This window comes from Oreochromis niloticus, linkage group LG16, assembly GCF_001858045.2.
Source record: "Oreochromis niloticus isolate F11D_XX linkage group LG16, O_niloticus_UMD_NMBU, whole genome shotgun sequence".
Lineage (NCBI taxonomy): Eukaryota > Metazoa > Chordata > Actinopteri > Cichliformes > Cichlidae > Oreochromis > Oreochromis niloticus.
In genome coordinates this window covers 2,779,427-2,791,979 of record NC_031987.2, presented here as the reverse complement: position 1 = coordinate 2,791,979, position 12,553 = coordinate 2,779,427, and the positions used below count along the sequence as shown (strand labels likewise).

The following is a 12,553-nucleotide window of genomic DNA, read 5'->3' as shown; positions in this document are numbered from 1 at the left end:
ACCTCAGGAATGGACGGAGAAAGAGAAACGAGAGCAAAGGAGAAAAAGGCAGAGCTGGATGAAAGTGAGGAAGGGAGAGTAATGCAAGAACATCTGTCTCTCATCAGCTGAAAGGAGAAAGTCAGCAGCTCAGAAAAAGCTCACCGGACAAAAAAAATTATAACCTACACACACATACTGTACTCACACAGACACACAAACAGGTGGGGCTGTTTTCTCCAGGTGCCCTGCATTACGACTCAGTGGAAAACCACAGAGTGAGCGTGTGTTTATATCTGTGTAAAACAGAGGGAGGGATGAGTGGAAGACTACAAAGGATCTGAAAGAAAGGAAAGAGCGATCAGAGAATGAGGAGAAGGGAGAAAGTGACTCATAAAAAAAGCTGAGCGTGTGATACAGAAAAAGCACCGACATCAGATCAAGCTTCTCTGCTCAGGAGCAAAGGCACACCCTGATCTACGGGGCTTTAGACAGTAGACACAGAATCTAACAATAGACAAAATAAGACACAGAGAAAGACTTTAGATCAATACCAGAGCAGCAGCGGCTAATTGGAAAAACTCTCAGAGGCAGAGCAGCGTGAGGAAAGCAGACCGTTAAGGTGCAGTCAGTAGAATTCCTCGCCCTGGAACGACTTGTTGTTTTTTATTGGTGCTGCTTTGGTTTGGCCTGACTTTCCTTAAGTTCTCTAAGCAAATGAACATCAGGGCACCGTGTGAGCGTGCCAACTATAGCTGAAGAAGCTAAAGATCTGAGTTTGGAGCTGGGAGTGTCAGCTGATGCTGACGGATGGCTGTGGGAGATGTTCTAAGTGCAGGTGAGGTGGTACAAGGTGAAAAATAAACCCTGGCTCTCTAATGGCTGCAAATGCAAATCCATCGATGTGTTTACTGACCGTCTGTCGATGACTGTGCAAAAAGACAAATACAGTCTCTGTCATTGTTGTTGTTAGTAAATAAAATGAAATAATAAACAAAAATTAAACTCAAAGGCAGAAAAAATATAGTTAGTTTGCCTGATGAGGCGATGATGGCTGTGATTAGTGAGACTCTGGAGTCACTGCTTTCAAAAAGTTGTGTTTTTATTGTAATACGTGCACTCATTTCCCTAAATCTCACCTCTGACATCTACCTTCCATACAGTAACAACTAAAAAACACCCAAACTAACATTGAAACCAATAAAAACGAGTGCTGTCAGCGTAAGTCTGGTTAAAATGACGTTAACGCCACAACCCATTAATGCGGCAAATCTCCATTAGCGAGTTATCGTGGATCGCCCCGTGCGTGGAGCTGCATGGCATCAACACGTTAGCGCGGTTAGCTCGTCAACGCGTTAGCGCCGTCCAGCCCCACACACGGGGCGATCTGCGTTCACTCGCTAACGGAGATTTGCCGCGTTAATGCGGTTGCGGCGTTAACGTCATTTTAATGAGATTAATGCTGACAGCACTAATAAAAACGACACTGAATTAAAAACAAAAGGTCAAAATAAAGACTGATTAGAAAATACAAAACTGGTCTTTGGCCTGCACCACGTTTCGTGTTTGTGTGCTGGACTGAAGTCTGGAAGCTACAATGATTTGAGCTATCGCTGCAATACAGCGTATGCATGTCACATAACTGGTCATTCTTTACATTTTTATCAGAAATTTAGTGTTTCCAAGCCAGTAATCTGACATATTCCACATTTAGCACAGACTTTTTATATATTTAGACATTTTTTAGTCAATATCTTCTTTAATCTCTGTAGCTGCATCTAAGCCCTGCTGTGTAGTTGAATAAAATTGCTAACTTTGACATTATGATTGTAGTGAAGGCTGCTATCAATCATCTTATATCTTGTATATTAAAAAATTGATTATGTAAGGAATGTTTTTGCTGATCGGTGGGCTGTAAATGTGACGCATTCCTTTAAGTCATTGAAAAGAGCTCCTTTTAAGCAGCGTATGAATGAGCGTCTCTAGCGAGTCGTGTGAATGGATTTCCAAAGTACGAGAAAACACAGACTGACAGAGTTCCAGGGACCAGACAGAAAGTGAGCGGCTGAAACAGTAAAGAGATTTTCCACCGTGGCGAAGTGGGCTAAAAGAAGGTGAGGGAGGTTTCTTAATCGGGGTGAGGGAAAACACTGACAGAGGGAGGTGTGGAGAAAGAGACAGAGCGCACTATTAAAGAAGAGCTGGAGTGCCATGAAAAGTAGAAAACAACAGGATGATTCGGTGTGACGAGGAGAGAAAAAGGAAAACAACCCGTGGCCTCGTTGCACAGCGCTCCGGAGGGACTGCTGCAGACACAGAAGGCCTGGCTTACTCACACACACACACACACACACAGGTTTTTCTTTGTGTGCGAGGATTTTAAAAGTAGTGGGAACAGCAAATATCCTCATTTGAAAGATTTCCATGATCTCCCTTTCCCTCTGAGGACAAATGTTCTTCACAAGGCTGCAAACACAAGAACACCCACTCGCTCCCAGCATCCTCTCTAATTACTCCAGTCATTACCAGTGGCCAATGAAGACACTAGAATACTAACAGTTTACTAATGGCATGATAACTGTAATTAGAACATCCTGCTGGACCCACTAATTGTCCTTTCCCTTTTACAGATGAGAGGAGAGAAAGAGAAGGGGCGACTGTGCCAAAGGTTAATTGGGTTAATGTTTATTCGCTCATTGCAGCTCGGTTGTTGATGTCGATGGAAAAACTACTCTGTTTTTAGGTTATCATTATTCTAATGACTGAGAGACTAATGTCATCGTGCTTGATGCATGTGATTTTTGTTTTTCTTCTAGTTGCACGGCTCAGTAGCATGTAATGCGTTTTTTGTTTTTGTTTGTTTGTTTGTTTAAAAAAAAAGCCGCCATGGCGATCTGAGTCACTGATGAATATGTGTAACGCTTAATCCTGAGGCCTGGTGGAAAACACCTGCTGCCTGCAAGATGATTAAAATGAAATCAGTGGAAAGGCTCTGAGGTGTCACCTGCAGCAGCTCGGCAAACTCAGCTATCTGATCAAATGTTTTAATAAACCTGACCATCACAGGCCAACGCAACGTTTAGTCTGATCTGTTCCCTGATATCTGCAAAAACGGGTGAGCAACATTTCATATACAGTGTCAAACATCCCTTTATTATAATGTCATTTTATACTTATCAAGATCACATGAAGAAAATTAAATCCTTCACCTTCAGTGTATCATAATAGGAGTACATATTTATTAATAAAATGTGCAGTACCTTGCCTAGAAACTCTCTTGTGCGTTTCAGAGGAGAAGAATAAATCTGGGTTAGTTTACTGCAGGTGGCTCCACTCAACTACTGCTTCACACGCTGCTGCTTTCCTCTTATTTCACTAATGCCCGTAATACTTTCTCCCTTTCATTTTCTCTCTTGTGCACGTCCAAACTCTCCTGATTTCTTGCTCAATGCATCTCTTTCATTTTTTTTATTGCTCCATTTTTTGTGTGTACTTTATGGGGAGAAAGGTTTCCAATTGATGTTGGCAAAAGCTCGCACGTTACACATAATCTCCTGTTTTCCTTCCCTCAGAATCAAAACAAATATGACATAAAGGAATAACTCAAAACAAATAGAATATTTCAGACGATTGTGGAGAATGCACACAAATTCATAAAGAAGCTGATTTAAGAATCATTCATTGCTCTTAATGATAAGCATGCTGTTTGCTGTTTGAGTTTCTACACAGCTCTATAAAGGCCTGCGCAATTATCCATAAACAAAAAGGAGAAAATACAGTTGAATTCATATTTGCGTACTCTAATATTTGCAGTGTTTCAGGTTAAAACCTGGATTTTTTTCTAAAGTGAAGTAATTATGTGGAATGACTGTTTGTGGCAGCGAGTCAGTTCATTAGGTTCTGAGCTAAAATGGGGTATAACCCCATTATGTGAATGACATGAATGATTTGTTTTATTGACGGCCAACTGACGCTTACAAAGCATTATGACCCAAACTAATGTAACATTTAATTACTACAAGCTGACCCCACCGGGAAACACAGACCCACTCACACTCACAGCACACGGTGCACGTACAGGAAAAGCTGTTTCATGTTCGGTGACCAAACTAAAACATCTTCATGTGGATGGTGAAGCACCTGCTAGACGGAAAGCCTTTAAGTCTGCCAGACGCTCTTATTTATTCCCCTGCATGTAAATGGAATTGTTAACTTCCTCTCCTGAAATTCTTCCCCACTGCTCACACTTTTAAAATCACACCAGGCCGGTTGGAGCCATCAAAAACAATCACATAAACCAAACCTTAATGCGTACCTGTGAGCAATTCACCACCACCGCTAGCACACTTCTTACACTTAGTATCATGGTGATCCTGTTTCATCATCCACCATATTTCAGCAGAGACACTATGGAGGCAGACAGCTGGTCTTGAGTGGCCAATTATGTCCGTTTATCTCCCTTCCAGGCACAGCTGTGATCAAACGGAATGAAGAAACAGGATCAAACAGCGAGGCTAAAAATCATTCTTCCGTTTCGTTCACTGCTTTTTGCTGCTTCCCTCTGCCTGTTTCTGTCTCTGCTGTCTCTGTTACTTCCTCCCTCTGTACTTCCATCCCTCCCGTGTCTCTCTATATATACACTTCTTAGTCTCACTATGCCTTCCTTGCTCATCTCTCCAGAGAGAACAAAGTAGAGGCATCTATAAAAGTTAACTGCTGAGAAAGCTCCATTCTGCATAGCCTACTGCTCAGAATGTGTGTGTTTGTTCCAGAGATGCTCAGTGTACCTGCAGGGAAACCTCGAGGGGAGCTTGAGGGGGTCCCCAGGAAAATCAGGCTTCACCTGCTGTCAGCAAACATAAAGTAAGAGGTCAAAAAAGAACAGAATATCCACATGTTTTCGTATTTAACCCCACTGTCAGCCCCATTTAGCTGGAAAAAGAACAAACTCCAGTCAGTGGCATTGAAGTTAAACACCTCATTCATCTTCCTTGAATGCCACAGAGTTTCCATCTGAATGTTTCCTGTGCTGGACTGCAGCGCATACTTCCTGCTTTGGTGTTGAATATAAATATGACTCGTTTTAAGACAAACAACTGCTGATCAAATGACCTGCTGTTATTTCTTCTGGACAGGAAAGCTTCAGAACCGTTGCATGCTTTGTACAAAGTCAGCAGTTATTAATTATTTGTGAAAATCTGAACATTCACATCACCTCACACAGGCCTTAAATTACTAGTTCAGATTTAACCTAATGTAGAAATATCCACAGATAGCAGGATGTTCCACCACACACAGTTTCTCACATCAGAAGTGAATCGTATGTAAAGAATGCCCTCCCTGTGCCTTCTGTACAAAGTGGTTCTCCAAAACAACATTTGGCAATCAGGGCCACTCAATCCAAGTCATGAGATCTGCAAAAGCCCTCCAGAATAAGGCAGTAAAACCTCGAATGCCACCAAGCTCCCTGCAGCTACCCCCTTTCGGTTCTCTCTCCCTCTCTCTCTCTAGATTTACACATATGCATTCACCACAAAGCACAAAGTGAAACTCGAGGAGAGACTAGAAGTAGCTCTCCAAGTATTCAGGTCTTTACATAGACAGCAATGAGAAACCAGTCGTAACAATCAGTGTGTGCAGTGAAAACAAAAGTCATCAGTCTCCTGGTAGAGGCCGCAGTAGCTAACGTAAGCTCCTAAATTTATGTAAACTGAGTCAGACCACTCGGAGTCCTGAGTCTCCCCACACACCCCTGCCTGTGACAATGCAACAGAGACTTTGGGTAACGAGTCTTTTATGTGGTGACAAGTAGGTTTGTTGTAACCAAAGAGACTTAAAACGTCGTCTGTGCATCAAGTTCACATATGGAAAAAGATTTCTGTCGCTATCCTCCTCGTGCGTAAAGATTGTCTGGAGACGAAAACGCACACGGCGATAGATTCTGCCTCTCCACATTTAACAGAGCGTAAAAAGCAAATGCGTGTTCCGCTTCTCACATCAGATTCCCGCTTATGCCCTCGAAGGTGAACTCGTGGTCGGGTTACACAGCCGCAAATCCCGTCGCTCACACGGGCTCAGGAAGTTGGAGGGAACGCGAGCCTCCGTGGAGCGCCAGGCCGGACCTGACCTCCGGTACACGGAGTCAGCAGTCCCGTCACACCGGCCGTCACCTCTCCGCGCTCGCGGGATGACAGGCTGTCACCGTAAAGAAATGCATTCAGCTTTTTTCCTTTTAGTAAAAACAGTTTCGAGGAATTTTAGGAGAGCGCATGAGATGGAAACGTGCTGGAAGAAGAACTGCTGACAACAAAATTACTCCCGACGGGAATTTACAGAAGATTTCGATTTGTCATCTTGTTATTATTGAACATCGTTACTGATGTTTTTCAAGACGATAAAATCAAAGCTGATTAAACCAGCATCCCTTCGAAATCAGCCCTGGGTTAAATAAATAAATAAATAAAAACACGGCTGGTGACAAAGATACTTCATCTGTAAAATCACCGTGACAAAATCATTTCTGCTGCACGTTCGTACTTCCTAACGTTTGTACCTGCACCGGACCGACAGAGCTGGCTCACAGGCCATCCAGCAGCACGGATCTGTATCCTAAATGTGATGAAAGTAATCAACGTCCCTCAGCAGTGCGCCGTTTCAGCGCATTACTTGGAACGGAGCGTAGATTTGGCTCGATACCGTAGTCACCAAATGCGCAATGATGCTTTCCCTGAATTTACTTTCTCTGCTCTGAAAGAAAACTTTTATTCGTTTTGTGATGTGTAACTGCTCTTATTTTCTGTTTTAACACCTTGTGTGACGCTTGAATTTAGGCGGACAGCAATAGCATCAAACTTACCTCCTTCCCCGGCTTTTACCGCTGACGGTAACAGAAGAGCCAAAATACATCCACAGAGCCAAACGAATAAATCCATCCTTCCCCCTCAGAATAAAACACGTCTTCTCTTCCTGTGTGGTTTTATTTGCTTTATCTGACACACGGCTCCAGCCCAGGTCGCACTTTCCTGTCCGTTTCCACAGTTATCTGTTTTTCTAACGTGCAACACGGTTGTGTCCAAAATCCAAAAGCCGGGACAGCGTTCACCCGACTATCTAAGAATATCACGCCGGAGAAAATAAACAGTTCATGCGGGCAGTGTGAGTGCGTGCCGCCACTTCTCCTCAACCAGAGCAACTTGTCTAGAAACGCAATTTGAACTCTAAACACAGTTTAAAATCCATTGCTGTGCGCACAGTCGGCAGCGCAGGGAAACAGATCAGCAGAGTAAATAAAGAAAATTGTGCATTTCAAATTAACTAGAAACCAAAAAGATCATCAGAGAGCGCTAACTGCGACGGAAACGGGGAAAAGTAACTCGCGTCTTTCCTCCTTGGATTCAAAATATTTCCAAATGTTTTATGCAAAGGCGCATTTTCTTGGTAAGGAAATTAAATGTGTTCCCATCTAGTTTCCCAGTAATGGTCCGTTCATGCGCAAAAGACAACGCAGGATCTCCGAGCAGCTCGATCTGCGTGCGTAAAGCTGGTAGGCAGAAAGAAACGTGGTGCCTCTCCGCTGTCTTCCCACAACTGTGCTTGTCTGCGCTCAGACGCTCTGCCCTGTTCCCTCTCTCTCTCTCCCGGTAGCACGCGCCCCTTCCCCTCCGCTCTCCGCCGGGTTTGTGGCAGCGAGCAGGACCGCTCACTCAGTCCCCTGCCTTGGTGCGCGTGCACGCCGTGCGCGGGCGCGTGTATCGGATTACAGTAGGCACCTCGGCCCGCCTCCATATAGCCCCTCACTGATTAAAGAGCAATTTCATCTCCTCTCTCACTGACCATCTCTTACCTCCTACATATCTTTCCCACTCTCACCATTTCTTTCATTTTACCAAATTTCTTTCTGCCTTCTCCCCAAAATTTTCCACTTCATTCTCTTTCCTTGGCTTCATACTTTCGCCTTTCTGCTCATATTTCTTCCTCCAGTCCTTCTGGTAATAAAGAGAATCGAGTTTGAAAGGAGAGAGGCAGAAAACTGGGAGAGAAGATGCCCACAACACAGCTTTATGAGCTTTGTAGGATAGATTTAAGGTACCTGGTGCTGGTTTACAGCATTACAGGGAAACATTGATCCATGTTTGGTTTGCATGCATAGACCAATCAAAACGAAGGGGAATCTCTCGATCAACCCGGGTAAAGTAAACTTTGACTCGGGATTATTATGAGAGAGATTTACTTGTCATGCAGAGCAGCCATTGTGGTTTAAAGGCTGAATTCCGGGATGCAAAAATTCATACACACCTTTATGCAAACACATAAGCCCTTGTCTACAAGCCAGGGCAAAAAGCTGTTTACCAAGGGCACATGGGTCAGTGCTGAACAGAATCTAAACGAGGGGCGGAGGACAGACAGGAAAGCTATGCAGATGCACACGCACGAATGCAAACAAACACTTTCACCACACAAGCATGGACATGTGCTGACACACACTTGCAGTGGTAATGAAGTTGAATGAAAAGGTGACTGGATTTCTGTCTACTTACTGAACACGCACTAAGACTTAAGACCACTCTCTTTCCACGTGCACGCTCTCTCTCCCTTCCTCGCTCATTTGCTCACTCCCAGCAGTATAATAGATGTCAGTGGGAGGTGTGTTTTAGCAACACCAAAGCCTGTGGTCTGAAAAACCAATCCAATCTTAGCTCTTTGCATTGCCTTCCCAGGACACACCCTACACAAATTCACACACAGATCCACGCAGCTGAACTCACCACTGACCACTCAGTGAAAAAACTCATGTGGGAAGTAAACCCCATCAAAACTCCTTTATTACAGAGACGATAATCACACGGCTGCTGATGCGTTTTACATCATGTGCCAAATATTTATATTTCTTCTGACACAAGAGTTTCTGAGAACAAGCAGCCTGGAAGGGGGATGTGGGATTTTTGTTTTCCCAAATCAAAGTCGCGTAGGGAAGCAGGTAAATGTTCAGTTTAAATTTACGTTTCCTGTCCTCCAATTAGCAAAATAAAGGTAAATCAGTGATCTCAGCTCAGAGCAGCGACACACCACACACATACAGTCACTCAGATGTTTTCTAACATCTCTGGAGGTCTAAAGGTATTAAGTTCTTTTTCCATGACAGATTTCAATGTGTGTGTGTGAGAGAGAGAGCGAGGGAAAGAGTGAGTAACTGTCACCCTTCTCATTGCTCGGGTCCCTCTAGTGTACGACCTCTGTAACCTGCCACTCACCCGTCTTGCCTTTTTCGTGCTGTGTCTTTCCACTGAAACCGAAACCGGTCCGGTCCCCTGGAATCTGTCAGGTGATGAGAGCGCACTGCAGTCACATGGTAATGTCGCTGTATCGTCTGTCTCAGCGCTCAGAGTCACGGTTTGCAAACATGATTTACTTTCAGCAGTCAGACAGCAGGTACGTCCAGCTGAGATGTTCAGCAGCAGTTTTTAACTCTAAGTCTTGATTCCAAAACATTTTTAAGCTTTTGAATATGACTGAAAAATTTCTCTTTTTAGTGGATTTTAGTGTAGTCCTTTTTTTTAACGATGGGAGCAGATGATGCTAAAGGAAAACGCTTTGGAAGTCTGAGAATCCTTTAGTTGGAGGGACGAATAACTCATCCACGGCACCGTGTGACACGAGTCCATAGCTGGACTGGCCATCGGGCATACCGGGCATTTGCCCAGTTGGTGATTTTTCGTTTTTATGGGCCGATGGGGTTGTTTTTTTTCTTTTCTTTTTTTCTTTTTCCCCCCGTAACGCTATAAACACTGAAAGGTGGTGGATTGGCCAGATGCTGGGAGATGTGTAAAAATAACTCAGTTGTTTGGTGGTGGCTATTGCGGAGCTTCCACAGATTCAGTAACATTAGCAAGTGGTGGAGGCCAGCAGATGCAACACGCTGGCAGGTGGATGACGGAAAGGCAGGAGGAGCAGAGACCCGAGGCGGTGAACTGAACTTCAGGTAAGAAGTTATGACCTGCAGTCTATCTGGGTCAGATATAAACCAAGTTTAGGTGGAGTTTATTTTCGTCATGCTGACTTTTTACAGTCAGTTACAATAACTCTTACTGCGTACTAGCTAGCATGACGGAGTTTCTATGCAGCTGGGCGGGTGCTGTGATTTTATTGATGTTGAACTTGTTTTATCTTATTTTATTTATAAGGTTAGTTATTAGAGTTTCCAACCGTCCTGTATAAAACGGAATCTTCTCATATTCAGAGTATTACGCGTTTCGTATTGAGGTGAAAAGGAACACAGTTTGTCCCGGACTTCAGCTAGGATGGAAAAAGACACGAAGGTGGAATTATTCTGTCTTTGCTGCACAGCTGCCTCTTCTTCTCCTCCCATTCTCTCCCCTCCCTCTCCTGTTTCTACTTCAATCATTAAACTGATCAATGATCGCCCACTTTGCGCCAGAAAGAGGAAACCAGCGGATGTCGCGCTAAACAACAGCAGCACGTTTAAGCTTGATCAGCTGCTGTTAGAATTTATTTAATATTAATTTCTAGTATCAGCTGATGTTTGCTGGAGCCACAGCTGTAAAGCTGCTGGTCATGATATCGGTTTGGTTATCTGGTGAGAGGGAAACATGCAGATGAAACCAGGAGATGTCCTTACTGAATCGTCAGAGCTGAACAGGTGATGGAGAAACAGGTTTACCTTTTAGGTGACATGAATGAGTTGAAGGGAAGTTATGAACTGTTTCTGAGAGACAAATAACACCAGGATCCTTTTCTACGTAGCTGACAGCTGGTAACTGTGCAGGGGCGGGTCTAGCAAAGTGTTGCCAGGGGGCCAGGTAGGGCATTAACAGGGAGAGGGGGGCACAAGGAAATACTTTTCTTTATTATTCTCATTTAAAATGTCTCGCTTTTAATAAATAATTATCTGAATCTTACAACAAACGTTTTCATCTGATGTAAAATGTATAGAAATCCATTATTGTACATAGTATTTTTTTAGGGTCCCATCATAATTTCTTCAGAAGTAGCTAAGTACTGTATATGATGCCAGTATTTTCCCACATTTTCTAGATTCTGTACCAGTACTGTGTGTAAAATGCCATCAAAAAGTCAATTAAGTTTTTCTTTCTCACCTGTCTTTCTGTCTCCTTTCACTTTTTAAAGGTTGCCATGTTAGAAAAAATATTTTGCCCTGCCATGCTGTTTATTGATGTGGCAACTGAATGATTTACAAAAATATATCTAACTCTGTCATCAGTAATCAGTAATGATCATGTCTCACCTCTAGTGTTCTCTGTCTTAATTTCAGGTTTCCACCATGTGTTGTAGAAAGTTCAGGAGGTTAACTCGACCAAGCAGTCTACTTTCAGGTACTGTTTAGAATACCAGAATAGGGAGGATGGTGAAGGTTTAAGTTTATTAGACTGATACATATATACCAACAAGACGGTGTACATCACTGTCACAACAGCGTTTGTTTTCATTCAAAGGCTTTATGGTTTTTCCTATAATACCTGGTGGGCCGGTCTCTAGTCAAAATGCCCGGGCCCATTTTTTGTCCCAGTCCAACCCTGCACGAGTCCAAACCTTCTGGACTTCCCCTCCGCTCGTTCTTCTTTATGACTGACACAGTGTTGTGAAACTAGGCTCTGCTGATCCATGACACCTTTGCTGCCTGCCAAACAGTCGACTGGGTTTCCCAGAACTTACCAATGACATCATCAAGACTCAAATTTGGGGAAACTGACAGACTTGTTGCTGGTTTGCTCACAGCACCAACCGTGCCAGTGTTTCCACCTCAGTGAGAAGGTGGAAACCTGCCTGTGATGAAGGTACATTTGATTACACAACACAACTTGGAGTCACGATAAAGTGACATTTGGGGGGTACAAATATATCTAAGACACTTACCATTGTTTATTATTTAGTTTACAAAGAGTCATTACCATGCACTGATGCTTTGGCATTTCTCTTATTGATGCATTTTCCATAAATATTTGTTCCTTACAGCTACCTGCTGTGGAGCAGGTGTTTCGGTCAGCTGGCCACAAAGCACACGTGTTAAAGTGTCTGGACTGTATGAACTCCTGGGTCCTCCTGAGCTCCTAAATCCAGATGTTCAGCTTCCATGGCAGCCATTAGTTTGTGTGTTTAATGAAGGAATTAAATAGACTGTAAAATGTTTTGAAGAAAAGATTTTAAAAATGAATTTTAAAAAAGTTTAATAAAAATGAAATAAGAAAAAGTTCAAAGATGCTAGAATAGTTCAGACCGTTTACACTTACTTGAACCAAAGACTCGATTTAAAGAAATATCATCTTGGATCGAATATCTTGGATTTTTGGAGGGAATAGCAATCATCTTCAGAACATTGTTTGAGTGATAGCTAAACTAGAATTGTCATCAGAAGACTATGGTCCAGATTATTTGATCATGTGCTGTTACAAATAACACAGGAAGACATAATATTTGTCAGATAACTGCAAATATTACAGCGGCTCCAAAAACCACCAACACCTCAAACACAGATGAGAAGTTTACTTCAGTGTGAGAGCCACAACAAAGGCCTGCGACTTGAAGAGAACAGCACTGA

General features: G+C 43.1%; 1 protein-coding gene across 3 annotated transcripts in view; it reads right to left on the bottom strand.

Annotated features, from left to right (window-relative positions):
* The window catches only part of LOC100695821 (neuropilin-2), a 93,027-nt gene extending 85,320 nt beyond the window's left edge, over nucleotides 1–7,707 (bottom strand). The window contains exon 1 of one of the 3 annotated variants that reach the window (XM_005450417.4): nucleotides 6,836–7,707. In XM_005450417.4, the coding sequence (XP_005450474.1) occupies nucleotides 6,836–6,911 (76 nt within the window). In that variant the 5' untranslated portion in view covers nucleotides 6,912–7,707. The remainder of the gene's footprint in view (nucleotides 1–6,835) is intronic. The other 2 variants (XM_005450418.4, XM_005450416.4) reach the window with 2 other exon arrangements.
* Between the last annotated feature and the right edge of the window lie 4,846 nt (nucleotides 7,708–12,553).